A 27,990-nucleotide genomic window follows, 5' to 3' on the forward strand; every position below is an offset into this window, starting at 1 on the left:
TTTCATTGATTAAACAGTGGAAGAAATCAATGGGTTATTTTCTGAATTTGATTTGAAATGACTTTGTGTTTGTCAGAATATTTCATGAAAACCGCCTTTTTTTTAAAGTGTTTCTGGAAAGAAAAATGACAATGAGGCGATTAAAGTTGTTCATTGGTAAATTGTACATGTAATCAACGATTTATTAAATTATTCTACAATAAATTACATCAAGTTTCACAATTATGAGAATGTAATCTTTTCACTAATATATTTTGACAATAATGCTCTGTAAAATATGTAAATATGAATGCAGTTTCATTCAGCTCTACTGAATGTTGAATTTCTGGAATGATTTTCAGGAATTTAAAAAAATATTAAAATATTTTTAAAAATCATTTTAAATATTTCCCTGAGGTAAGTGTTAAGTTGGTTTGATCACCCCTGGTCACCAGCCTGTTTATACACCCAGTGCAGTCACTTTTCTTACATTTAAAATGTTTCTTCAGCCACAAGATGTATACTCACTTTTTAAACATATGTTCAATGATATGTGTAATATTTTTATGTAAAGTCATTTCTCAACAAGTGGTCAGTATTGGCACCTCATTACAGTTTGTTCTGTAATGTATATTTGCTTCCAGTTCACTGACTGGCAGCCCACTGAACACATTGCCTGCTTAAAATTAAATGTTATTTTGACTACAAAGGGCCTTTCAGGATGGTCAATAAAGGCTCAGTGAATCCAACACTTTCCCTGGGTTTTGCACTGCCGCAGTCGTGGGTCCTTGGTCCCCTGTGACATCACCTCTTCTTTGGAATTCAGCCCCGCCCAGTCTTCCAAAAGCTCACTGTTCGTTCCTCCACTCCGGGTGGAGCTGCTGCTGCACCACACTTTCCTCGGTCTCCACTAGGGGGCAGAGTGTTCATTAGGTTAGACAGGTTGCTGCAGCCCAGGTTTGAGTTCAAATCAGTTGCCATTCAGTCAATTTCGGGTCCGAATGGAGAGCCAGGTCATTCATTTCAAAAGCTTCACAGGCCTACAGGCATATTACATTTCATCAGTTGACTCAAACTTCAGTTAATTTTTTTATTTGACTGAACTGCAATGGAACTGCCCCACACTGCACTGCAGACCCTCCCACACACCATTGGCCTATGAGCAATCCTGAAGCCACCTTTATGGCCAGCTAGTAAAGATTCCTGTAGTGATTATTCTCTGTTCTTAATGACCGAGATCACATAAAATGTACTAGATAATCAGGTAAGTGTACACCTGTAGCCTGTGTCATCCTGCAATTTCTTTAGATGGGAAAAACAGGGGTATCTTCCGGACGGTTACAAACATTTCAGTCTTTGATTGCGTAAAGAAGCCACACCTGGTTTCTGGGGTTAAATTAGCTGCTCATACCAAGTAAACCACAAAAATCATGAGGACACTGCACCCGTCCATGACACACAGGAACAGGGCCTCACCCCTTATTTTGATATTTTTATATAAAGGACACTCCTAGAAGCAAGCTACAGCTGTACATACCAGAATAATCCGAAAACAATGAGTTCAGTTAATGTTGTGGAACTGGTAAGCACAGAGGGCTACATTTTAGGCTCAAAGATTGCTTCTATCCTTTATATGCAGTCAGGAAATAGAAAGAACTGTGGTGATAACTTGCTATGCACCAGCAAGTGACTAGGCCCTGGGTCAAATATGTCTAACTCTTTAGATGGCAGTAAAATTAGAAAACACCCCTGCAGATCTAAAAACTAATAATAACAGGTCTCCTTAAATGTTTGTCAACAAATTCCGAATGACCCACCCTAGGGACCATCTTGTTTGGAATGCAGCTTGGACAGCAAAAGACGGGTTGGTGTGCCAGGAACGGAAATATAAGTTTAAAAAGAAAACGTTTAACTGTCACGGTGCCTACCCTCTTCTTCTTTGATTTTGAGTGCAGCCAAGCGGTCTATCACTTCTTCTTCCCCCTCTTCAGCGGTGTAGTCGAAGCCACAGTACCCGGTCATCTCTGAGCAGTAGCTGATGAACCTGGGGTGGGGAGGGAGGGTCAGTAGCTGATTAACCTGGTGTGGGGAGGGAGGGTCAGTAGCTGATGAGCCTGGGGTGGGGAGGGAGGGTCAGTAGCTGATGAACCTGGTGTGGGGAGGGAGGGTCAGTAGCTGATGAGCCTGGGGTGGGGAGGGAGGGTCAGTAGCTGATTAACCTGGTGTGGGGAGGGGAGGGTCAGTAGCTGATGAACCTGGGGTGGGGAGGGAGGGTCAGTAGCTGATTAACCTGGGGTGGGGAGGGAGGGTCAGTAGCTGATGAACCTGGGGTGGGGAGGGAGGGTCAGTAGCTGATTAACCTGGGGTGGGGAGGGAGGGTCAGTAGCTGATGAGCCTGGGGTGGGGAGGGAGGGTCGGTAGCTGATGAACCTGGGGTGGGGAGGGAGGGTCAGTAGCTGATGAACCTGGGGTGGGGAGGGAGGGTCAGTAGCTGATTAACCTGGGGTGGGGAGGGAGGGTCAGTAGCTGATGAACCTGGGGTGGGGAGGGAGGGTCAGTAGCTGATTAACCTGGGGTGGGGAGGGAGGGTCAGTAGCTGATGAACCTGGGGTGGGGAGGGACGGTCAGTAGCTGATTAACCTGGGGTGGGGAGGGAGGGTCAGTAGCTGATTTTCAGCAGGCAAAGCGGCCTTATCCTTACCTTCCCCAGGTGGGGTCCTTGGTGAGGATTAAGGGGTTTCCGACCACGATCAGCAGGGCCTTGGCTCGGGTCACGGCCACGTTGAACCTCTGTGTGGGCGAGATAACGGCAGGCTCCGTCAGTACCGACAGGCTCCATGAGTACCGACAGGCTCCATGAGTACCAACAGGCTCCGTCAGTACCGACAGGCTCCATGAGTACCGACAGGCTCCGTCAGTACCGACAGGCTCCATGAGTACCAACAGGCTCCGTCAGTACCGGCAGGCTCCGTCAGTACCGACAGGCTCCATCAGTACCGGCAGGCTCCGTCAGTACCGTCAGGTTCCATGAGTACCGACAGGCTCCGTCAGTACCGACATGCTCCATGAGTACCGACAGGCTCCGTCAGTACCGACAGGCTCCATGAGTACCGACAGGCTCCTTCAGTACCGACAGGCTCCATGAGTACCGACAGGCTCCGTCAGTACCGACAGGCTCCACCAGTACCGACAGGCTAGCGCTCGGACAGAACCAACCGCAGGGTGGCTTTCCAACGGCCCCTATTTCGTCAACATCCCAGATTTACATGCAAATTTACATTCAAGCATCGGATATAACAGGTTTAACAGAGTCGCTTACAATTTTTCCCACAATCCATTTCTACGGCTGTTAAACAACGGCAGCAGTTCTGGCAAAGTGCCTTGTTCAAAGGTACAATGACAGTCCACCTGGGATTTGAACCCTCAAGTTCAAAGTTACTGTACAAGCCCTGTTCCCTAAATGTTATACTACACTGACCAGCAGTTTAACTTCAGAACATGCAGCAGTTTAATTTGACTGTATGTCGGAGGAAACGTGGGTAAGAGTGTAAACACGATGAGCACCTTCTCGTTCCTCAGGAAGCCGATGCTGAACTGGTGGTCGAGCTTGACGTAGTTGGCGGTGCTGCGTACGGCCGAAACCAGGATCACCTTCCGCTCCTGCCCCTGGAACTCCTCCACCGAGCCCACCTGGGAGAGAGAGCGCACTTCAGAGCCGGGCCGAGCCGAGCCGAGCCGAGCCGAGCCGGGCCGAGCCGAGCCGAGCCGGGCCAAGCCGAACCGAGCCGAGCCGGGCCGGGCCGAGCCGAGCCGAGCCGGGCCAAGCCGGGCTGGGCTGAGCCGAGCCGAGCCGAACTGAGCCAAGCCGCGCACTTCAGAACCGAGCCGAGCCGAGCCGGGCCAAGCCGAACCGAGCCGAACCGAGCCGAGCCGGGCCGGGCCGAGCCGGGCCAAGCCGGGCTGGGCTGAGCCGAGCCGAGCCGAACTGAGCCAAGCCGCGCACTTCAGAACCGAGCCGAGCCGGAGGGTTGGGTCACAGACTCGTTGGGCCTCATTCATGAAACATGTGTACGATCACATTTGATCGTAGACTGCGTGCAAGAACGTTTCCATGAATATTTCATCATTTTTTTCTTATCTGAATTTGTTTGTGGCTGTTCCCTTATGCTAATCACATGAACAGTTTTGCACATTAACATTTTCAGCCAGCCAGCATTCATCATCTCACACACCTGGGATACGCACAAAAACAAAAGTCACATGTGTCATGGATCCCATATTTTTTTGTAAGAATATTTTTAAAGAACAAATGTATGAATTATTTAAGAAAGGTTTTGTGAAAGAGACCCATTGACTTATGAGGCCTGGGCCCGTTGAGAACCTGATATGACTGTGCAGCATTATCACAGTTTGCCATTTTAGCAGAACTTCACTGTGTATTTTGTAGGATATACCTTCAGTTCATTGATGTCGTTCAGCACGCTAAGCTCCTTGTCAACAGATTTGATGGCTTTCTGGATTTTCTGAACCTAAAAAATAAATACAACAAAACAAATGAGACAACGAAAACAATTAACGAATATGAAAACAAAGGATGAACTTAAACATTTTAAATCAACTCCGTTTAGGAAAATTTGTGCCAAAAAGGCACTTATTTCCCTTGACACCTTGAATCTTTGAGCGAATAAAAAATTCAAAATTACATTCATAATGTAAATGAGTTGCTGCTCATTTTTGTTTCTTTCAGCTTACTCAAAACCGCTGTCCTTGCATGACTGCATTCTTCAGATATTCATTTAGATGGAGCTAAATCTATGCCTACTCATAACTGCAGAACGGCAGAGGCAAACAAAGCAACAAGTTCTCCTGCACCTTAGTGACTCACAAAAATGACTCAGTCTTTGGCTCACAGCATTTTTGAAGGTATTAGCTCTGCAATGGCATTGGGATGTTTGTGCGACTAGCGCTTCCAGAAAAGAGGCATTTCACCTGCTTCCTGTAGGGGGCGATGATGCCGATGTCCCTGGGTGAGAGCCTGGCGATGCCCTTCTTGCCCTGGGACTCGAGCAGCAGCTTCTTGAGGTAGTCGACCAGGACGTCGATCTCGGAAATGTTGAAGAAGGACGGGCTGTTGCCCTCTCGCTCGTCCTTCCCGCTCACTCCGTGGAAAATCAAGGGGAAGCCCTGAAAGGAGGGAAAGAGAGTCAGCCTCAGCCTGCTCGCAAAGCCCCAACACACGGCCCACCCGCCACTGGCACCAAACAAAGAGGAACTTTTCAGTTTGGGCTTCTGCTTTTGTTCACCAGAACAGCGAGTTCATTATTTCCTCAAATCACAAAAAACCCTTTATCCCCTACGGTGGAACCGGGGCAGTTCCTGGTTAAACGTGCCCTGGTGAACGTTAGCCACACCGGCTGCGGCTGAATCGGTGATACGGAGAAGGTGGCACAGACCTGAACAGACTCTGATATTTACAGAAGCGGCTCGGGGCCCGAGGCCAGGAGAAACACCTGCAATCCCACAGAATCTAAGACCCAGGGAAGGAGAAGGATAGAGGATGACCCGCTCGGAAGAGGAGGCATGCATCCCAGAATTCAGTTCTTCCGTGCCTAGTGTTGCATTATGCCCAATATGGGGCCTGTTGCTCTGAAGTTCCTTCACTATTTCCTGTACAGGAAAGCGGAACAGCACCACGGCGATAAGTAATCCTGACAAACAACACGCTTCACAGGCGGACTGGTCAGAAAGAGCAGCTCTTTCAGTCCATTCATGTGCAAATGATTCACGAGAAAGCTCGCAGAAAACAATAACCATTTTGCCTGTGAGCACAACTGTAAGCGCCCACTGGACTGTAACTGAACAAACTGCAGCGTGCACAGTATCCTACAAGGCCCCTCTTTAGTACACACAAGGGTTACACAGACATATTCTGTGTGTTTCAAATATGGTTGGTGATATATGGGACATGGTATGTTGTTGAAATGACTTTAGCTAATGAGGTGTAGTCCACTCACTGGTGTATGCTAAGTAAATCCTTCAGCTTATGCTTTCATGACACATACTATAGATCATTTTGGTATTCCAATAATAATACTATTAATTTCTACTAGTAGATTATTTGTCATAGTATTATTGGTAGTATTGATGTTTTTAAATATAATGTGATCCTGGTGTTTTCTTAGATTCAGTCTTGGAAGACAATTGACATGGTCACTTATGCACAACCATTGGTGAGTAACAACTAAAAATAAACAAAAAGGTGGATACTATCAAAGAACAGATTTGGACATTTACTTTTAAGAGTCCTCAAACTCAAACATTTCTGGTGCTCCCCTGCTCCCCCCCCCCGAGCTCACCTTCTCGGGCAGGTGCTCCCAAACCCCTAACCCCCCCCTCCCCTCAAGCTCACCTTCTTGGACAGGTGCCCCCAAACCCCCCTCCCCCCCCGAGCTCACCTTCTTGGGCAGGTACTCCCCTGCTCCCCCCCCCCCCCCCCTTGTGCTCACCTTCTTGGGCAGGTACTCCCAAACACTCCCCCCCCTTGAGCTCACCTTCTTGGGCAGGTACTCCCAAACACTCCCCCCCCTCGAGCTCACCTTCTTGGGCAGGTGCTCCCAGGAGCAGTAGGAGTTCCTCAGGATCTCGTCTGCGTACACCTGCAGCTCCCCCTCGTAGAAGAGCTCATTAGGGATCTTGAGGATGGCGGGGTGGGATCTGGGAGTTTGGGAAAGAGGACACATTGGAGGGTGCGTTCGGTAACTGCGATGAAGAGGAAGATGAAGAGGGCAAGGGGAAGGCCATGTACCTGTAGTTCCTCAGCAGCTTGGTGACAAAGCGTCTGTCGAACTCCTGGGTTTCCTCGTCCTTCTTGTAAAGACGGTTGTGTTTCATAAGCCTCTCCAGCAAAGACAGGCCTACAGAGAATTTAAAGCACATATCAAATGCAGGTTCTGCGACAGGCAGCCTGACTTGCGTCTCTGTGAGGCCAGATTTTTATCTCTGTGAAGCCAGACTTTCATCTCTTTGAAGCCAGATTTCATCTCTGTGAGGCCAGATTTTCATCTCTGTGAAGCCAGACTTTCATCTCTGTGAGGAAAGATTTTCATCTTGGTGAAGCCAGATACTGTACTAATCTCTGTGAAACCAGATTTTCATCTCTGTGCATTTCCATTGTGCCTTCACAGTACTGCCCAAGGGAGATGTACAGCGGCAGCCAAGAGGCCTGAAACTGGCAGCACTGGTAGTGCACCCACATTTCGTTTTCCATGAGCAATGCACTCTTTTTCAGGTCGTTGGCGCATCTGCAGCAATGTTCGACGCATCGTACTCTTTCACTGTGATATTAATCCCCATCATCTCACGGGCGTTCCTCCCCCTGCCTGCCCGTCACACAGCTCGCCGTGGGAAGTCGCTCACACTATGAGTCACAGATAAAGTACTGCAGCCCCAGCAACGCTGTCACGATTTGACTGGCTGGTGTGGGGACATGATTTTCCGCTGCATACTCTATTTTTATATAAAGTTTTTGACTATTTGTCACTCAGAGGTGTCTGATTTAGCCATCTCATGGTGCGCATGTGTGTGAGTATGGCATATTAACCATATTAAGCTTTCATTATTTCCCACATAAATAATCATTTGTGATATGCATATGATGTCTTAAACATTATTTTTGCAAATCTGCAGTGGAGCTCTTTTTGCCCAAATGACCCCCCCGACCCCTAACGTCTTCCCACTGATCGTTAAGGGGTGCGTGACCTTTAACCCCTACACACCCCCAGTGCACTTCCTGTCCGAATACAGGAGATAGCAGATACCGCTGACATGTGAGGAAGACAAGCATCTTTCCACCAACGGAGAAGTTTTTCGTTTAAAATATCAACAAAATACTACGCATACTTGCCTAGCAACCTGGTACAGTATGTACCAACCACTGAGATTTAAATATTGATGTCATCCCGACCAACCAGAGTAATATTACATTACATTACAGGCATTTAGCAGACGCTCTTATCCAGAGCGACTTACACAACTTTTTACGTAGCATTTTACATTGTATCCATTTATACAGCTGGATATATACTGAAGCAATGCAGGTTAAGTACCTTGCTCAAGGGTACAACGGCAGTGTCCTTACCCGGGAATCGAACCTACGACCTTTCGGTTACAAGCCCAGTTCCTTACCCACTGTGCCACACTCCGTCCAAATACAATTTAAACATTAAACTTCCTACATTAAACATTTTGTAACACGTGAATTTTTCTGAGGCTATCAGCATCCTGAGCAGAACTTTGAAACTCTGTGCAGTTGCTGTCTCCTCGAGCTCGTATTAAAGAGGTGTGAGGTCTACTCCCTCAACAGCCCGCTGATTTCTCCCGCAAACACCTCAGCTCTCTCTTCTGTTCCTCCCGGTGCTTCACGGGGATATCAAGAGCCCTCTTCAGGCACGTATCACCAAATTATAAAACTAAATTTCAATTCAAGATGAGTGTGTCTGTGCGTACATGCATTTGTGTGGGCGCGTGTGTTGAAAGAAGAAATATGTTTCAATTTTCAGTTTAATGTATTTTAACTCGAGGAAAGAAATCTCATCTCATTATGAAGAAGGGAAAAACCCTGGCGGTTCATCAGAGTCTCTGTGATTGGTGGAGATGAGGTTGTGGAGCTCACCCAGTCCGTGCTGAATGGCCAGGGGGGATCGCAGGATGGGCCCCAGCTGTTGAGGGTCGCCAGCGAGGACCAGCTGTCCAGTCTCCGCACACAGTAACCCTGAGGACACAGGACAGGGGCACTAAGACAGCGCTGGATCCAGACTGGGGTTAGAAGAGACACACTTCAAAAAAAAGTCATGGGAAATTGGTTTGTCATTACTGCCCAAAACACAATCACCAATTCTGCAAAAACATAAGCAGTACAATAACACTAAAGTTGGTGGTATGGAAATAATATAACGGTTCAGATGCCATAAATAAAACATTTAATCAAAAATTGGAAGCACTCCAGCACATCCAATGAAACTTTTTCCAGCTAAACAAGCTTACTAACATAAACGCATGATCATTCATAAGAGGAATTGTCAGCAATCAGTAGGAATGTATCAATATCTAAACTAAAGGGTTGAATTATGTCAAATAAAGTATTTTACCCAGGTTGGTTTTATTGTTGATGCATGTTCATGGAAATTTACCTTGCAACACTGCAACAGCAACAGCATCATAAAAGTTTATGAGCAGAGAGGCCACTGGACATTCAGCATAGAACAGAAACAAGCTGCCACGAAAACAGGAACACTTTTGGGGTGCGTTATTTCAGATGCGGACATCTGCCGTTTAACATTCGAGGGAATGGTGATCTTTATGCTCTGCTGGTTCTGGAGCTCGGAGTTCTAAATCTATAGCCTGACGAGGCCTAGAGGATGTTCTCTCTGCTCTGACGAGGTCTAGAGGATGTTCTCTCTGCTCTGACGAGGCCTAGAGGATGTTCTCTCTGCTCTGACGAGGTCTAGAGGATGTTCTCTCTGCTCTGACGAGGCTTAGAGGATGTTCTCTCTGCTCTGACGAGGCCTAGAGGATGTTCTCTCTGCTCTGACGAGGCCTAGAGGATGTTCTCTCTGCTCTGACTTTTACGGGTTCCACCTGGGATGACCAGTAAACCTCTACAACCTGTGCATGCAGCTTCCTACAGGTCATTGTATTCATTTAAAGCGGTCTTAACTGAGAACTGCAGGTTGATCCACACAGCCGTACTAACACACGCTAGAACAGCCCAGGAACACAGAGACCAGCTTTCACTCAACTTTGGCAAAAAAAGATAAATAACACATACACCACGTTTGGCAAGATAAATAACACATACACCACGTTTGGCAAGATAAATAACACATAGACCACGTTTGGCGAGGTGCAGACCAAGGGACTTGAACGTAAAACTTAAAGACTGCTTGCGCACTCTTTCGTCCAATGCAGTTTTTTTAAATCGCCAACGTTTCTTCATCAGGGCTGGACTTCAGCCAAAACGTTGGCGATTGGAAGAAAGAGTGTGCGACCTCATTTTTAAGCTTTATGTTCAAGTCCCTTGGTTGGCACCTTTTTCTTAGCTAAATTTGGAGAGAAATTCATAATCTGGGCTCTTAATGGTGGATTTGTGACAAGGGGCCAAAACAACTTTCCCAGCATGCTAAGCTGTGTCCAGCTCTTTGTACAGTTTTGCAAATATGCTGTAATCTATTTTTCATAATAAAATGCTGTAGAACATTAGGTTCCTCTGGTGGGTTTCCTTTGGGTTTACTACGATGTCCTAGATGGTTGCATACAAGATGGTGTAATAACATTTGCCTTATATCTCATACAAGAGGGCATCAGCTCACTATAGTGAAATTGCACATATGCCATCCCAATAATAATGGCAACACAAGTGTGAAAATGAGCATCAGTGTGCTGGCATTCATTCGTTGAACTGGGCAGTGCAGCTTCATAGCACATAATCATTTAGCCATTTAGCAAACGCTCTTCCTCCTGGATATGAAATACAGTATATGATCAGAGAGTGTAAATATGTGGGCTTCTTCGTAAATATATTAATATATTTCATACATTGCAATAATTTGTATATTTCCCCACATATGGTGCAGTGTTTAAATAACCTGATGATATGTTTTATTACAATATATTTCTGGTATATTCCATTTTAATGAGGGCTTTTCCAGAGCGAAGTAAATAAGGGTAAATAACAAGGCAAGGCAATGCTAGCCCTAGAGAATCGATGAAGTCACAGGCACATATGAGTCAACTGTGGAGCCAAGCGCAGGAGCAAGAGCAAAAAAGTAGAGTAGCCATAGCAACAGTACATTTAAGGTAATGGAAGAAATCAGCCAATAACAACTGCAACTGTTTCATGTTTTGCTTCTCAATAAACTTCATGTAACCTCCTCTGATGAAGCCCCACCCATGTGACCAGCCTAGCCATGCAAAGTGAGGAGCTTGAGTGGGCTGGCAGACAGGCTGGTTAGGGTGAAGGCTGATTTGGTTCGCTGACATAACCCACCCCCCCCCCCCCCCCCCCCCCCCCGCCCGGCTCCCCCTCCCCCCTGCCCTCCCACTGAGGCCCCAGCGTTACCTGAAAGGCCAATGATGCACTCAGGCTCTACGGCGTGCCCCGCCTCGTCTATGAATATGTGGGAGAAGTGGCTTGTGGGAAGGCCTCCGGACACAAGCCTGTGGAGCAACAGTAGCGAAAGCTGTCAGGACAAAACGATGCCCACCCCCCCTACAAGAAAGCAGTGTCATACAGAACATGGTGATGGTGCCCCCCCCCCCCCCCGAAGTGCAGAACCACCATACCGCCCAGCCGTCACCACGGTGGTGACCAGGATCTTGTACTCCATCAGGCTCTCCTTGGAGGGGAACACAAAGCAGTCCTGGGCGAGGTCCCAGTTGCAGCAGCTCTAAGCAACACAGAGCAGGACACATGCACAGTGAGACAGGACCACTGACCCTCTGGCCTATCAGTGTCCATTTAGCACTGACCCTGTGGCCTATCAGTGTCCATTTAGCACTGACCCTGTGGCCTATCAGTGTCCATTTAGCACTGACCCTGTGGCCTATCAGTGTCCATTTAGCACTGACCCTGTGGCCTATCAGTGTCCATTTAGCACAGAGCCTCTGGCCTATCAGTGTCCATTTAGCACTGACCCTGTGGCCTATCAGTGTCCATTTAGCACAGAGCCTCTGGCCTTCCTATTTGTGAAGGAAAAGCCACCAAGTTTCTTCTGTCCAGTGATCTCAAAGTCCTGTCCTTGGAGAGCTTTTGTGGTTTCATTTCAATCAACAGCCAATTTAGTTCTGGGAAAACAAAGTGTGTGGACTCTTTAAGCCCCAAGCACACGGTGTGTGGACTCTTTAAGCACCAAGCACTTCAGCGATGAACCAGTGCAGGACATGCCTGCCCCAGCAGTGAAATGCGGGTCCAGTGAGATGGGGCCCAATCCCGGTGTGCGGGCGGTGCACCTCGGGCGTTAGAGACTCACCATGAGCGCAGCGGGGACCTCCCGGGGGTCCCTGCTGCTGGCGTACAGGCGGTAGATGTGGTGCGCGTCCACGCCACCGTTCTGCAGCGTGCGCTCGCACAGCAGGTCCGCCGCGCTGTTGGACGGGGCGCAGGCCAGGATGCGGGCCGAGGGGTTCACCTTGTGCACCTGAGACACACGGGAGACGACGGACAAGGGCCTTCATCACCGCCGATAAAGCCCGCGCTGTGACCTCAGCTTGCAGAGCTGGGTACAATACGCACTGACGTTCAGAGAAAGCTTAACACATTTCTGTAGGACGAGGCTAACAAATCCAAATGTCTGGGCATATTACATCAACGCGTCGTCGTTATGTGCTGCCAATGGCAGTCTTCAGTACCAAACTCAAAAGCCTCATTTAACCTCTTTAGACACCAGCAAAAAAGACCTGCAGGTTGCTGAGTAGTAATTCATTTATTTTCATCAAGAAACAGAACAAAATTATTATTTTGTGTTTTCGGTTTATATCCAATTTTACTAGCATCCGAAATTTCAATTATCACAAATACACGTAAGTGAATTTTCAAAAAATACACAACTAACCAAAACCTGTAAAAGATTATGTTCTAAAAATTGGCGAAAATAGAGTTAAAAGAGCTCGAGCTTTTTAATTAAGACCGAAGACAAACACGCCCACAGGTTACATCATCGTTTACGGGAAATTACAACAAAAGGCAGTTTCATAATCATAACGCGCAATGGAAAACAACAACAAACGGGCGAGGCGGTCTAGTGGGTTCCATTAGCTCCCTTAATATTTGCGTGATTGAAACGTTGCTCACACACCTGCTTGATAGCTTCAACCACAGTGACGGTCTTTCCTGTTCCAGGAGGCCCAAACACCAGGTAGGGTGCGGGTTTAGACGCTCCCATCACGATGCACTGGACTGCGCCGTACTGCTCCGGGTTCTTCTCCAACTTCCGGTCAAACAGCCTGAAAACACGACGGGACGGGTCAGTCAGCCCCAGACCCCTGCTAACACACCCCCGCGGATCGAGGGGACGGACGTCCGCAGGGTCCGCGTGTTTTTACTGCAAACTTTCCCGCAGCAGTGTGCAACAGAAGACCGTATTTTGTGTAAAATGCTAAACTAGTGTAACGTCGTGGACGATGAACAATGAGATACACAGCACGCATTCTGGTGTCTAAAACTCAACAGGAGTGACAGTTTAACGTTTACAGAGCGCAATTTAAAACACAAACACCGGAGTTGCATTGTATTCATTCACTTCATTTGAGAACCGTGTTGTCTTAAATTAATATTACTTACTGTGGACCTTTTATTCATTTATTTTGCCTAAAATAGTATTTGCCTCATGAAATGTGGCAAATACTATGTGTATACAAATGTGAAACACAAGCAGAACTGTTTTAACTATATGCCAGATCACTCTATGAACTTTACAAGTTTGAAATCTACAACCATGGTGACCAACAGCACTTAAAATTGAGGCACAATCTCACATTTTGGTGTTTGGTACCACTTTCCATAATTTCCCTAAATATGCAAAGCAAAGTCAATCATCACAGTTCATTACACAGTGTAGACTAAATTTACATAAAGTTTCCCTCTGTCTGAAAAACTAGCCATTGATAGTAAAATGTGACAGATTGACAATGCAAGGCCATTCATTACTGTTTTTAAATGAGACTGCAAATTGTGGATTGTCTTGGTCTTAAACTGAATGATTTGTTTAATCACATTAATGTATGCTACTTTGCCTTTTGTATTCTTGAGGTGATCAGGTGATCAAAGGACATAAGAGTAGTTCAGACATCTATACATTTAAGCACCTGAAACTGTAACAAACATGGAAACTCTTCCCTCTCCATCTCAGATGATGCACGATGATAACCATCCCAGAACCAAAATGGCTTCCATGCTTACATATTGGTAGGGGTTGAGGTGAGGTGAGCTTTTGAAAGGTGCAATTTAAATCAGCTTGTAATCATCAGTAATCATAATCGTCCGCTGATGTCTTCTTTGTTCTCTACTGGGAATCCAAAACTCACAAGTTGTTCCTAAATAGCTTCATTTTAAATGAGGACCTAAAACAAAATTTCAGAGGAAGCTCAATTTAAACTAACAGGAAGAACTTAGCACAAGAATTAGCAGAAAACACTAGCTTAGGCCCGTACTTGTTGCTTTTTCAGAACTTGTTGATGTCAGAAAAAATAAATGGTCATAAAAACCTTTAAAAGTAGAACGGCCAAGGTCATGGAATGCCAAGTGTGATTGACAGTATGGAGGAAGGAGTCTGTGAGCAGGACACAGACACTGATAGAGAAGTCAACAGAGCACTCTTGGGGTTTAGACCTCAATCTGGGAAAGACTCAGGATTGAATGGCATGTGCTGGGCAGCACTACTGATTCAACTTCCTGTCACGAAATGCTGAACTTCTGCAGACTTTGTCATTCTTTTGGCCCCTAAAGGCTAGCTCTTCTACATGACGTTTTCTGTCCAATGCAAAAAAAATAAAGAAAAAGAAGTCAGATCAATTTGTTGTCGTTGTGGCTGTTGCTTAGACATTTGTGTTCTCCGATGCCACTGTTTATGAGTTGAAGGCAAGCCAGCGCTCATTTGTCTGTCTATTCACCAGCCAATGTACCCTCGCAGTCACTTATTGATTTATGTCATCTCTTAAAGAGCTAAAGGGCAGAATTTAAATCTCTATGACTAATCTCAATTTACATTCAAGGCAGCCAGCAGATGCTCTTATCCACAGTGACTTGGACAGCTTACATTCTTTACATACAAACCATTTTACAGCCGGATTTTTCTGAAGCGATTCAGCTTAATTCCGCTACGTTCTTTCCCCGGGTTTTACCCAACTCCACAATCTCATATTCTCTTCTCTCTTATCACTGCTTTTCTCACAAGCACCAGTGTTACTCTGCCCGTTTCTGAGCTGAATTGTTTAATTACTGTTATTTCTCAAATTCCTTTTAAACAAAAGTCCAATAAACAGCTGAATATTTACGAGGTGGTGGGGGGTGGGGGGGTACTGAGTGCCTGACCTGAGTGAGGGGCGGGGGGGGTACTGAGTGCCTGACCTGAGTGAGGGGGGGGGGGGGGTACTGAGTGCCTGACCTGAGTGAGGGGGGGGGGGGGGGGTACTGAGTGCCTGACCTGAGTGAGGGGGGGGGGGGGGGGGGGTACTGAGTGCCTGACCTGAGTGAGGGGGGGGGGGGGGTACTGAGTGCCTGACCTGAGTGAGGGGGGGGGGGGGGGTACTGAGTGCCTGACCTGAGTGAGGGGGGGGGCCCGTTCTCAGCTCGGCAGCCAGAGGGAAACAGCACCTCCTCCAGGCGGTTCTGGACCGCCAGCAGCACGGCCCGGTGCTGCAGCTTCAGAGGGAAGCGGTTGATGGTGAACTCCACGTTGAACTTCATTTTGTCTATGAAGCCGTCCATCATTCTGCGAGAGACACACCCTGTGAGTCACTCAGCAAGAGAGGAGAAAACAAAAGCAGACGCTCTACACCCTTCTCCCCAGACTGGAACAAAATGTCCATAATCACACAATTTACAGAATTTACGATTTACAGAAACAGAACATACTGAATGTACATTGAAATACAATATTATGAAGACATTGCAGCACTTCACAATATATGGGCAAATACAGAGTATTTCCATTTTCAGATATGGCAAGTACATTTTTTGTATATCAACTGCTGTGAAATATAGCTATCTTTATACTATATTGTATATTGCACTACACTGCACTTCTATAAGGGTACATACAGGAGATTTTAGTCCCGTGGCTGTACAACAGCTCTCACCCAAACCAAATGTCACTCAAACCAAAAATACTTCCTAAAGTCAGTGAGCCACTGGGCCTTTCCTCACAGAGGTTACTAATCTGAATAACTGAGTTTATCTGAGGGCTGAACGATGCCGATAGACTGAGAGGGGTCAGCTGACAGCGTGTGATCTTACTTCTTGGAGAAGCCCAGCTTCACGGACTCCAGCTCCACCCTGTGGACGTAGCCCTTGTACTTGGTGAGGGGTTCCCCGTCCCCAACCATGGACACCAGGAGGTGGTCCCCTTTCAGGACCGAGGGTCTGTTTTCTGCCACACCCGGGACCTGGGGAACAGGAGCACAGAAACGACCGGAGGCTGCTCGTAAACTGCTCACTGCTCGATGATCTAAAAAGTGCAAGAAGCCAGGGTGGCCACGCTCAATAAAATCAGATAACAATGAACGTGGAAATGAGCCTTACATAATGTGATGATAAGAAATAAGTGAGACATGCATTAAAAGGTGAACAGTAGAGGATTTCTTATGCCGTTTAATTATCACAGACGAATCTGTGGCTATGGAGTTTTCACCCTCTAGGTGAGCCTTGAGAATGTGTCCTTTCCCCTTCACATTCTACTTGAATATGTGTTTAAATATTCACATATTAAAATAGTTCAATCTCAACCCAGCAGGTTTCCTGACAGACTAAAATGTGACTACAGTTGGATCCCTTTCTCCACTGATTTCCATGTTAACACGTGCACCCTGTTAAGTCCTCCACCGGCTTTGCTACAGCGGCCCAGAATGCACCTCATTATTTTACTCACGTCCAGGGCGAGCAGTCTCTTGTTGGCAGCGTCCCTGACCATCGGGGCATTGTGCATATCGTACTTCTTAATGTCCACCTCCATCTGGATCTCCTCCAGGTGGAGCAGCAGCTGAAAGCGCTTGGCGTAGTTCTGGAAGCTCAAGGGAGATTCCAGGAGATCCCTGTTGACAGGACAGAAATGCCGTCTCACTCCCAGCACGAACCCAACAGTTACGTAGCGTATTCCTTTTTACAAATAACACGTCTCGTTCGATTTCCCATAAGTCAACACACAAAGAAAAATGGAGAGTTCTTCAGACACTCTTGGGAAATTAGCAGTATACCTGGAACAGGATGCAGCAGCAACGAGGATAAAAAATACACTTGGAGTTGAATGGAAGGAGATGCCCTGATCCGCTATTAGCAACAGGCAACGCTGTGCCTATTTATGAAAGATGGGTGTTAAATTGAGGGAACATTGTGATGTGGTAATCTGGTCACATGGGCTAACCTGACTGGCTAAAAGATTAGCATCCTCTGTAGTGTTAAGAACCATGAAACACCCGGCAGATTTTCATTTCCTACAGACCCCGTGCATACGTTTTCCTTCATTTGAAGCATTCATTAACCCATGAGATAAACATGTATTTTTAAATGAATAAACTGAAATTTTTGATGTAAAGCATTCCTAAACATGAAAAGTGGAGGTTAAATGTCAGCTATTCAATTTAAGTTCACTTCTGATTGGCTTCTCACTAAATACTTCATGACTGGTTTTTCTATATAATTGTGCTTTAATAGTATATAATATAAAAATTATTTAAAATTATGATTGAAAGTATAAATGTAATTATTAAACAAAGAACATGGTCTCCAAATGATCAATGTAAAATCCTGGGCAGTATAGAAACTCTGTTACATTCCAAATTTAAAAACTAATTCAAAATCTCAGCCATATAAAATAGACTCAATATCATAGATCTCATTTACTTTGGATTGTTATGTAAAAATATAACTATTTAATTTTTTTTTTAATTCTTTTGATTGCACAGGGTCCTTTAAGGACAGAGTGAAGACCCGTTCAGCCTGTAGCTGCCAGGCACCATGTTCATTCATGCCATTTACTGCAGAAAATTGGTAAAGGTTTTGCTATTCCCAAAAATGATTCACATTAAACATTGAGCAGATTAGCGCTCCATGCTACAAATCTGTTATCCTTACAGTGGCACACCTAGTACTGTGCGCAGCTAGCAGCATTAGCACACAGTCGGAATACAACCAGACAAGTCTGTGTTATCCTGAGATTGGTACATTATATAAGACCAACAAATAATCTCTTGTGGTTGGCCTAAAGGGCAACGTTCACTAAGGGCCAGCGTAGATGGTTTTTGCTAGGCCTTGCTGGTAGGCAGAATTTGAGCATTCTTCTAAGCCATTTGGGTTGCAAACCTTACTTTACGCTCACCGATAGAAAAATGGCAGAAGGCAAACAGTAAATCTACTGGTCAATGTTATTGCAAAACAGAAGAGGAGCTCATTCTCACCCTGCTCTACTCGTTAAAGGATGGCCATGCATCATACTTATTTTTACACTTAAACTGGGTTAAGGTCTTTCACAGTCAAAGGCCAACTAGTTTAGCAACCTTCGAGGAATCAATATAAGAGATTTTTGTAGGTAGAGTTTATGAAAGTGGAAAAGGGGTTATCCAAGGCACCTACTTCATACATTGAAGCTCTTCACTGAAATGTCCGCCATCCTGCAGGAACCTTGGCAAGATCCTCACAGGCTGCGGGCATTTATAGTCACCCAAAGGCAACACCATTTCCAGCCGCTGCACAACATGGCTGTTAAAGAGACATCAAGGGAGGGTTCAGACTCTGATAGGATTCCACGGTCGAGGTGGGGGTTGGGGGAGGGGGGGGGTATGAGGAACCTAAGGGGTCATTCTCTGCAAATATTCTTGTTTCAATTAATCACACACACAACCACAAAAACATATAATCTTATTGAGTACAAACTACAAAGTCTCACATCAAAAACGGCAGTTGACAAATTAAATGACGGTTTCCATAACTATGCGTAATGACTTGGTCCAGCAGATTCATTTCCTCATTGAACTCATGTTGAACCATGGAGACTTAGTTATCAGCAGATGTTCTTAAAGCTCAACAGTTCACACCAGATAGAACTGTCTGGTAAAATTATCTAGTCGGCCGATGACCCCTAGGTCCCATTTACACTTCCCTGTTCAAGTGCTGTGCTGGCACAAATTATGGGAACACTACCAGTTTGACGATTAATATACTATTTAGCAACAATTTCTTTTTTTGACATAATTAATGTAACATGTAATAAATGTAACATCAACAATGAAAATATAAAGAGATAATTAGCATTTGTATTTAAAAAGTAATAATCTTCACACCTTCCTATATGTATTAGTTCAGCTACATAATTGAGCTGTCTAATGTATCTAACTGTTGCATTTTAAAAATTTCCCTGAACATGCATTCCTTTGCCCAGTACTGTTTTACATAAAATTATAATATTAATGCAAAGAAAACAGTTAAAAGTTTTAAGAGTGCTAAACTTCTTTAAGCACAGTGTTTTCATAATGTGTGCCAGTACTGTATATCTGAACCGTTCCCCAATTAACATTGCAGCCCAAATGCACAAATGTATGTTCATTACTGCTCACATCAGTAATTCTGTGATATGTACGTGCTTGCACTCAACATGGACGGCTAACATAGGGAATGTTGCGTGTCTAAATGTATATCAGTGTGTTTGATGGTCCCTCTGAAGTCTAACCCTCCACTTCAGTACTGGACTAGGACCATAATGAGAGAATGCTAGAAATCAACACATTCCTTATTTTCTTTCATTCATACACAAACACACACGCACACACACACTCACACAAATGCACATGCACACACACACACACACGCACGCACACACACACACAAACGCACACACACACGCACATACACACACACACACGCACGCACACACACACACTCACATACACACACACACACACACCCTAACGCACACACACACACAAACACACACACACACAAACGCACGCTCACACACATACACACACACACACACGCACGCACACACACACACTCACATACACACACACACACACTTGCACACAGACACACACCTACGCATATCATTAAAGGCTTTATGGTATTTATAATTATATTTAATAATCCTGCCATCTCTATTCCCCCTTCTTTCCATCCTTCTCTGTGTACCCCAGGTTGTGTTTGTGCCCGTCTTTCGCCCACAAGGCCTTGGAGCAGGAATGAGCGGGAGAACAAACAGGCAGGAGATAATGGCAGCAGCCAGCCGGTGGAGAACAAAGCTAAAAAGATGCTTAAATATAAAATATCAGCATGAAGCTCTACGCCTAGAAAACCTACATGTAACGTATTTCGGACCAAACAATTTATATACCAATCGAAGCCATCCTTAAACGTACTTTAAATACTCCCGACAAGATCTTTTGTAACCTGTGAACTTTTGGGGGAAATTAGCATGGGGAAGATTTTCATTTATTTGTTTGTTTGTACAATGAATGTGCTCTCTCCCTCTCTACCAGAAAATAAAAACACCAGTGAAAAACAGAATTCCGTCATCTCCCTGTGCCCAGTGACTGTGTCCCTCCGGGGGGGGGGGGGGGGGGGGGGGGGGGGGGGGGGGGTCACCCGGCGTGTGACAGATCGGCTTTATGGGGTCCCAGTGCCTTACCTCTCAGGAGGTTCTCCCTCTACGATCGTGCACGCCATCACCACGCGTTTAATGGCCGCTTGGGGCTTGTAGGGGGTGACAGGGGCCAGATCCACAGCCAGGCTGCTGCTGCACATGGCCTCCAGGAAGCGTACGATATGGAAAGCATTGGAGACCAGCGAGGTCTTGAACTCAAAGGCCAGCGTGGCAGGGAAGAAGCCCACATACTGAGAGTGGAAACTGACCTGTACCTCATACCGCTGACCTGCAGTGAGAATACAGCAACCGACCAAACCTGTTATCTAAAGCAATACAGGAAATCACAGCGTCCTGTACTTCAGCTATATACACACACTATATAGCAGTTTTAAATGCACAACAGTACATACTAGTTTGTAAAATATGTGCAAAATAATGAAAGAAAAAAAAAAACTATGAATTTGTCATAAATGTTCTTTTTACTGGCTGGTTTTAGCTGATTGATTGTTTACAAACTGGAATTACAGTTGCATTCACGCACTTACCAGACGCCAGAATCCAGAAAAACCAACATAGCTCACTTTTTTTTTCTTACTCGATATATTACACTGCAGTAATATGCCAGGTTTTCTGTCTCGCGGTTATCACTGTTTTCTCACCGGGACTGAGGCAGAGTGGATTAACCCGCGTCACCCTCTCTTTATCGGACAGAGCGCAGCAGCGCATCCAGTGCAGGGCGCTGTAGTAGCAGAAGTAAACCGGCCCGGTCCCGGTGTTGGCGATGTAGAGCGTCACCGTGCACTCCCTGCCGCGCTCCACGTCAAACCGGATCTTGCCCTCCTCGGCGCTGGCCGGCCGATCGGAGGTGATCTCGATCCCAAACTTGTCGGCGATGAAGGTGGACCTGGGGACGGAGGAGGACGATCGTCAGCTGCTCCCCTCAGTTCCACGCAGGTATGTCATGGATACGCAGGACACAGGCACAGCTTACGTTGCCAGATGACTTCGCCCAAACCCGATCTCATGTCTGGGACGAAATCGACCGCGCTAGAGAAGCGGCCTTTATACGTGCAATCTTAAATTTGGCAACACGTGTGTTTCTCCAGCACGGATCTGTTAAGCAGGCAGACTGAGGCTCACCAGCCCTCAGAGAGACCAGGGGCGGGTTCTCCAGCACACTCCCGTCTCCGAGCGCCTTACCGGTTCTCCCTCAGGGACTGCAGCACCTGGTTGGCCAGCCGCCTCCGAGCCTGCACTTGGGTCTCAGTGCCCGGTGGAGGGGCACCGGCAGAGGGGGCAGAGGGGGCAGAGGGGGCAGCAGAGGGGCCCGCGGGTACGGGCTGACTGCTGGCGGGCTGAGAGCATCTGCGGGACGTCCTCCACTGGTCCTGATACACCAGTCGCACCTGACGGAGGCCAACACAGCACTGATTGGATTGTAAAAGTGCCCATTTCCAGCTGTAGCGGTGGTTTGCCTACCAATGTACTTTTTGTAAGTGGCTTTAGACAAAACCTCCAAATGCCCAAACTGAAAATTGTACATTGTAAAAGCAAGGTCAGGACTATGAAAAAGTAGCCATCACTGCACAGAGAGGATGTGTATGTATAAGGGGGGATTCCACATATTTGAATTTCTGTTACAATTGTGTGCATAAGAAGTTTTATTTGCCATTTTCATTAACTGTTTTTTATTTTGCATGGTGTGTCTTGCAGGTGATTGATTGAAATGTTCCCTGGTGTGACTAATTGTGGGCCTATTTTAGCTCAGCTGTGTGGATTAATAAGGGGTGATCTTTTCAGAACTAGGTTTGGGTAGTATAGTAGCAATGACTTTGCCTTCTTTGTCTAAACTGCCAAAACAAACTTGATGCAAATGGCCTGGTAATATGTGAAGCCAGGGTCTGCATTTCTGGCTTGTTTGTAAATAAACTGAATATATATATATATATATATATATGAGGGGCCAAACAGGAAATATTTAATGAAGTCTGATATATACATACATCATTTTTGATATATATACAGTGAAACTGATATATATATATATACATCTTTCTTGATATATATACATTGAACTGTGATATATATACATAAAAACCGATGTATATACATTGTTTTTGATATTTATACATTGAAAACGATAAATATACATCATATTTGATATTTATACATCAAAACCGATATATATACATCATTTCTGATATATATATATATATTGAAAACAATATATACACATCATTTCTGATATATATATATATATATATCATTCAAAACAGGCATATATTTGGGCATCCCATTGGGTCTTATTAAGACATAATCAGTGCAATCCAGATAAATTTTTAATTGGACTGAGACTGAAAATTATATTATTCTATTCTGTAAGAATGTTGATGTGAATATAACAATTGAGACAGTGAAATGTCGCTAGCTCTCCGATTTTAATACAGGCACATATTTGGTCCGCTTCTTATGGGTCTTCCTGGGGTTTGCCCGGGTTTGTTAATGTGAGACGTGCTGTTCCTGAACGAACTTCGCTTTTAATTTCAGCTACTGTATGCTTTGTGGTGAACGTGCTTCGCCCTTATTTTTTAACGGTACGCAATGGCTGAAAGAGCCAGAGAACTTGTCCAAACACTTTTAGACAGTGACACATTTATTGACACTTGGAAACGCATGTGGTAGACCTGACACTACAAATGCTCCACCACGAGACAGCCATGCCCAAACACGCCACCAAACCACTGATGAACGACGCTGAAGTTGGCTCCCGATTCGAAATTTTCGGTCCACCTTAAATCGGTTGCGTTATATGATTGGACGGTTTCGCGGTCTTCCTTACGTATTTACAAAGGTTATAATTAGCTTCTAAAAGAGAGATACTGATCAACAGAGAAATTGAACAATGGTGGTAATGAGAATTAAAAAAAAAAAAAAAAAACTATTTTTAATTATGTTACGTTCACTTCACATGTCTTTTAAGACTACTATGAACAGATAAGTGTTACGCATTTTGTTTTCTCCTCAGAATCTAATAGTCTCACCATTGCATCAGGTGTGTATGAGAGAACAGGAAATAATGCACATCTGAAATGTTGTGGACGAAAAATCACTGCACCATATTCAAATAGAACTCCAAACTGTCTATATAAACAAATATATGAATAAACTCCTATTGAAAAATTGACATATTAGATGACTATTTCTCATCAAAATTTAAAAGGCTGAAAATTTGACATTTAATTACAACAGAAGGGCTCCTGAAGTGGTCTACATCCTACCCCATTTCTGTGAAATTTTACTATTGCATTTTTTAATAATCCCACCTCAAACTTTCCATGTAATCCAATAGATGCCAATTGAAAAATATGAAAGTTTGGACAAGAATTTCTCTCCAACTGTAAAAGTTCACAAACTTCTGACACTTGTTCCTGGCAGAAGGGGTCCTGGTCTACATCCTAACCCATTTCTATTAAATTTTACTGTAGTATTTTTTAATAATCCCACTTCAAACTTTCCATGTAATCCAATAGAGGCCAACTGAAAAATATGAAAGTTTGGATAAGAATTTCTCTCCAAATGTAAAAGTTCACAAAATTCTGACACTTGTTCCAGGCAGAAGGGGTCCTGGTCTACACCCTACCCTATTTCTGTGAAATTTTACAGTAGCAGTTTTTAATAATCCCACTTCAAACATTCCATGCAATCCAATAGAACCCAATTGAAAAATATGAAAGTTTGGACAAGAATTTCTCTCCAAATGTAAAAGTTCACAAAATTCTGACACTTGTTCCTGACAGAAGGGGGTCCTGGTCTACATCCTACCCCATTTCTGTGAAATTTTACTGTAGCATTTTTTAATAATCCCACTTCAAACATGCTCAATCCAATTAAAAATTAATTTGGATTGCACTATGTTTTAATAAAGACCCAATGCCTGTTCCAGATGATATATATACATCGGTTTCAATGTATATATATCAGAAATGATGTATATATATATATTGTTTTCAATGTATATATATCAGAAATTATGTATATATATATATATATATATATATATATATATATGTATATATATATATATATATATATATATATATATATATATATATATATATATATATCGGTTTTGATGTATAAATATCAAATATGTTGTATATATATATCAGACTTCATTAAATATTTTCTGTATTGGGCGCTCATAATATATATATATCCAGTGGGCTCCAGATTTATTGGCACCCTTAATAAAAGAAAAAAGGCTGCATATAATAAATGACACAGATAATAATCTATGTTATGTTCAAACATGGGAAAACTATATACTTTTATTTCAAAACATTTATTCTCATGCTTCAATGTTTTTTTTATTAAGTAATCTAGTTTTTCCAGAAAACCATAGGTGCCATAATTATTGGCACCCCTAACAATTATTGTAAGTAAAATCAAACAAAATGAAACTGGCAATACAATTTTACTTAATTTAGTTCATCTCAGTCTAAAGGAACTATATTGTGTCATTCCATCACATCCAGTTTCACTAGAGGATAAAAATGAGTTAACAAGCATACAAAATCCCTTTGTCATCCATCAGCATGGGAAAAGCCAAATAACTGTCAATTCAGAAGAGACCGATGGTAATTTACCGGCGGGGTAAATTCCACTTCAGTTCAAAGAAACGTTTTTTTTTTTTTAAGGCTGAAGAATGAAGGCTGAATTAGGTATCGGACACCATGCATACTAGTAATGGTGACAGCGGAAATAAAACATACATCCATATGAATCTTTTATTAATGAATATAGTGGAAAAATCTCCCAAAATGGGGTTTGACATGGCTTGATGGGCTAATACTGGAAAAGCAAAATCTTTAACCAGCTTATTTACCAGGGTAGAAAGAATAGGTGTAATTATTTTTAAAATAGGCTATATAAAACTAAAATAGAAAAATCTGAATTTAATTAAGGCAAGAGATCGATGAGATTCCGTGGTGCATCTTTATCACTATATCAATTCGTAAAATTAATAGCAATGTATATTCTTCCTATTTACTTTCCATTTTCACCATTGCCAGTAGGCTACGCATGGTGCCCATACAGGTCTACCTCAAAAAAGTTACATTTTTATTCAACGTTTAGGTTTTTTGCCATGTTATACCATTTTCGTAATAAGTTTTTTATTATACCCACAGTTCCGATTAAAACACAGAAACTTTACGCATTAACTGTGAGAACCTACTGTTTCATCATACTAGCTGAAGTTGGCTCCCGATTCGCAGCTCCCGATTAAAAATTTCCAGTCCACCTTAAATCGATTGCGTTATATGATCTGATGTCGCGGTTTGCAAAGGCTATAATTTGCTTCTAAAAGTTAGATACGGCTCAAGTGAGGAATTGAACAAAGGTGGTGATTTGAAATTAGATTATTTATTATTATTTTTTATTTTGTTATGTTCACTTCACATGTCGTTTAAGACGACGCTTTCTGTAATATTGAAATATCAGATACCCAAGTGTCACACATTTTGTTTTCCTCCGCAAAATCTAATTGTCTCAACATTACGTGTGTATGAGAGAACAGGAAATAATGTACATTTGAAATTGTGTGGATGAAATATCACTGCACCATAAACAAAACTCCAAACTGTCTAAATACAGTAATAAAATCCTATTGAAAAATGGACATATTAGATAAATATCAAAGTTTGTATAAGTATTTCTCTCCAAATGTAAATGTTCAGAAAATTCTGACACTTGTTACTGGCAGAAGGGGTCCTGGTCTACATCCTACGCCATTTATGTGAAATTTTACTGTAGCAGTTTTTAATAATCCCACTTCAAACTTTCCATGTAATTCAATAGACGGCAATTGAAAAATATTAAAGTTTGTATAAGCATTTGTAATCAAATGTAAAAGTTCAGAAAATTCTGACACTTGCTCCTGGCAGAAGGGGTCCTGGTCTACAAAAGATCACTTTTTTCAATATGGCTGTATTGACATGTACAGAAAGTCAGTAGTGGGATTATTTGAAAATGCTATAGCAAAACTGCACGCAATTGGGCTAGGATGTAGAACAGGACCCCTTCTATCATGAACAAGTATCCACAGTTTGAGACCTTTTTAATTTGGGGAGAAATTCCAATCCAAAATTTTACTCTTTTATATTAGCCTGCATTGGATTACATTGAATGTTTGTAGATTGTACATTGAAGTAAAATTTCACAGAAATGGGGTAGTATGTAGACCAGGAACCCATCTGCCAGGAACAAGTGTCAGAATGTTCTGAACATTTACATTTGGAGAGAAATTCTTATCTAAACTTTCATATTCATCTAATACGTCCATTTTTCAATAGGATTTTATTACTGTATTTGTTTATACAAACAGACAGTTTGGAGTTTTATTTGCATATGGTGCAGTGATATTTCATCCACACCATTTAAAATGTACATTATTTCCTGTTCTCTCATACACACGTAATGTTAAGACGATTGTATTTTGAGGAGAAAATAAAATGCGTGACAATCTGATATTTCAATATTACAGAAAGCGACATGTCATGTGAACGTAACAAAACAAAAAATAATAATAAAAAAACTAATTTCAAATCACCACCTTTGTTCAATTTCTCACTTGAGCCGTATCTCACTTTTAGAAGCAAATTATAGCCTTTGCAAACCGCGAAACCATCAGATCATATAACGCAACCGATTTAATGTGGACCGGAAACCGTCTAAGACGCCTATATGACTGATATACCTACACTCTGCGTTGTAAATGGGCTTAGTTTTTAAACATTCATGCTGAACAGCAACACATACCTGTTCCTACAATTTAACATTATTTATGGTAATACAAATGTTAAATATTCTATGTTCAAACAACAATAAAAAATGAGAGCAAAAATGACAAAATTTCAGAGACGTCCAATATGAATGTTCTGCCAATTGTTAGAACCTATTGTGAAACATGTAGCCTAGTGCAATAAGGTGTTTTGCCGAAGTAGGCTACGTACATTCTCATCTTTTTCAACAGGCGGGTGCTAAGACATCGATCCGTAATCCACATAAGTAAAGTAAACTGTAATTAGTTTCGAAACTTATCTGTAATGACTTTCGAAAATAATAACTTATTATTATTTTACCTTAGGATTGAAGAGTACCGTCCCCGATCGTACACTGGCTTTGTGGAACTTCCTCAGCGCATATAAGACGCTTGAAAAGTTCGGGTCTTTGCCTCCGGCCCTACAAAAGAATTAGGAAATTGAGACTGGGCTGTTGGTGCTATCCGAGCCATATATAGATCGGTTAAAATAATAATAATAATAATAATAATAGGCTAATTACCTGTTTCTGAACTCTGAATTGTATATATCTCGAAGCCGGTCTTTCTCGGTTATAGATTTTCGATTAGTCTCTCCTAAGAACTCTATAAAGTCCAGTCCAACCTCCAGAATTTCTCTAAGGGGTCGACGCATGACGTCTCTAACAAAATTACAATTTGCTTAAACACGATTTCCAAGACAGTTAATGAAGCTGAACACTAGACTATATATATAGTAGGCTACGATGTGGAGAACTGTGGTGCCCGGAAGGACCAATGATCATATAAAACGTTATCATCATTCATTCCTAGGAAATGCAGCTCCCAGCTATGAAACGAAACTTA

The 27,990-nt window shown here is 43.4% G+C and overlaps 1 protein-coding gene across 2 annotated transcripts; it reads right to left on the minus strand.

Moving 5' to 3' along the window:
* Positions 1-140: 140 nt before the first annotated feature.
* LOC118207305 (putative helicase mov-10-B.2) lies at positions 141-27,934 on the minus strand. 2 transcript variants are annotated; one of them, XM_035380752.1, is made up of 22 exons: positions 27,669-27,934; positions 27,467-27,566; positions 21,525-21,730; positions 20,984-21,228; positions 20,367-20,610; positions 18,320-18,445; positions 16,620-16,782; positions 15,989-16,137; positions 15,294-15,464; positions 12,831-12,978; positions 12,006-12,173; positions 11,320-11,423; positions 11,096-11,193; positions 8,651-8,749; positions 6,785-6,893; positions 6,576-6,693; positions 4,969-5,163; positions 4,434-4,508; positions 3,544-3,669; positions 2,681-2,769; positions 1,908-2,023; positions 141-889 (listed from the first exon to the last, which is right to left on the minus strand). In XM_035380752.1, exons 1-22 carry the CDS (start codon positions 27,797-27,799, stop codon positions 828-830), a joined length of 3,042 nt encoding a protein of 1,013 aa, XP_035236643.1. In that variant the 5' UTR covers positions 27,800-27,934; the 3' UTR covers positions 141-827. The 2 variants fall into 2 exon arrangements, with proteins under 2 accessions (XP_035236643.1, XP_035236644.1); XM_035380753.1 differs by lacking the exons at positions 141-889; positions 1,908-2,023 and adding an exon at positions 2,562-2,584.
* Positions 27,935-27,990: the final 56 nt, after the last annotated feature.

Source organism: Anguilla anguilla, chromosome 11 (assembly GCF_013347855.1).
Source record: "Anguilla anguilla isolate fAngAng1 chromosome 11, fAngAng1.pri, whole genome shotgun sequence".
NCBI classification, from domain to species: Eukaryota; Metazoa; Chordata; class Actinopteri; order Anguilliformes; family Anguillidae; genus Anguilla; species Anguilla anguilla.

Bases quoted from the DNA above. Each gene is read 5' to 3' on its own strand.
- LOC118207305 (XM_035380752.1), bottom strand. From the start codon at position 27,799: ATGCGTCGACCCCTTAGAGAAATTCTGGAGGTTGGACTGGACTTTATA. The intron at 11,424-12,005 runs GTGAGTCTCTAA...TGTGTTGCTTAG, and splicing joins AGGTCCCCGCTGCGCTCATG to AGCTGCTGCAACTGGGACCT. The intron at 3,670-4,433 runs GTATATCCTACA...TCTCTCTCCCAG, and splicing joins ACGACATCAATGAACTGAAG to GTGGGCTCGGTGGAGGAGTT.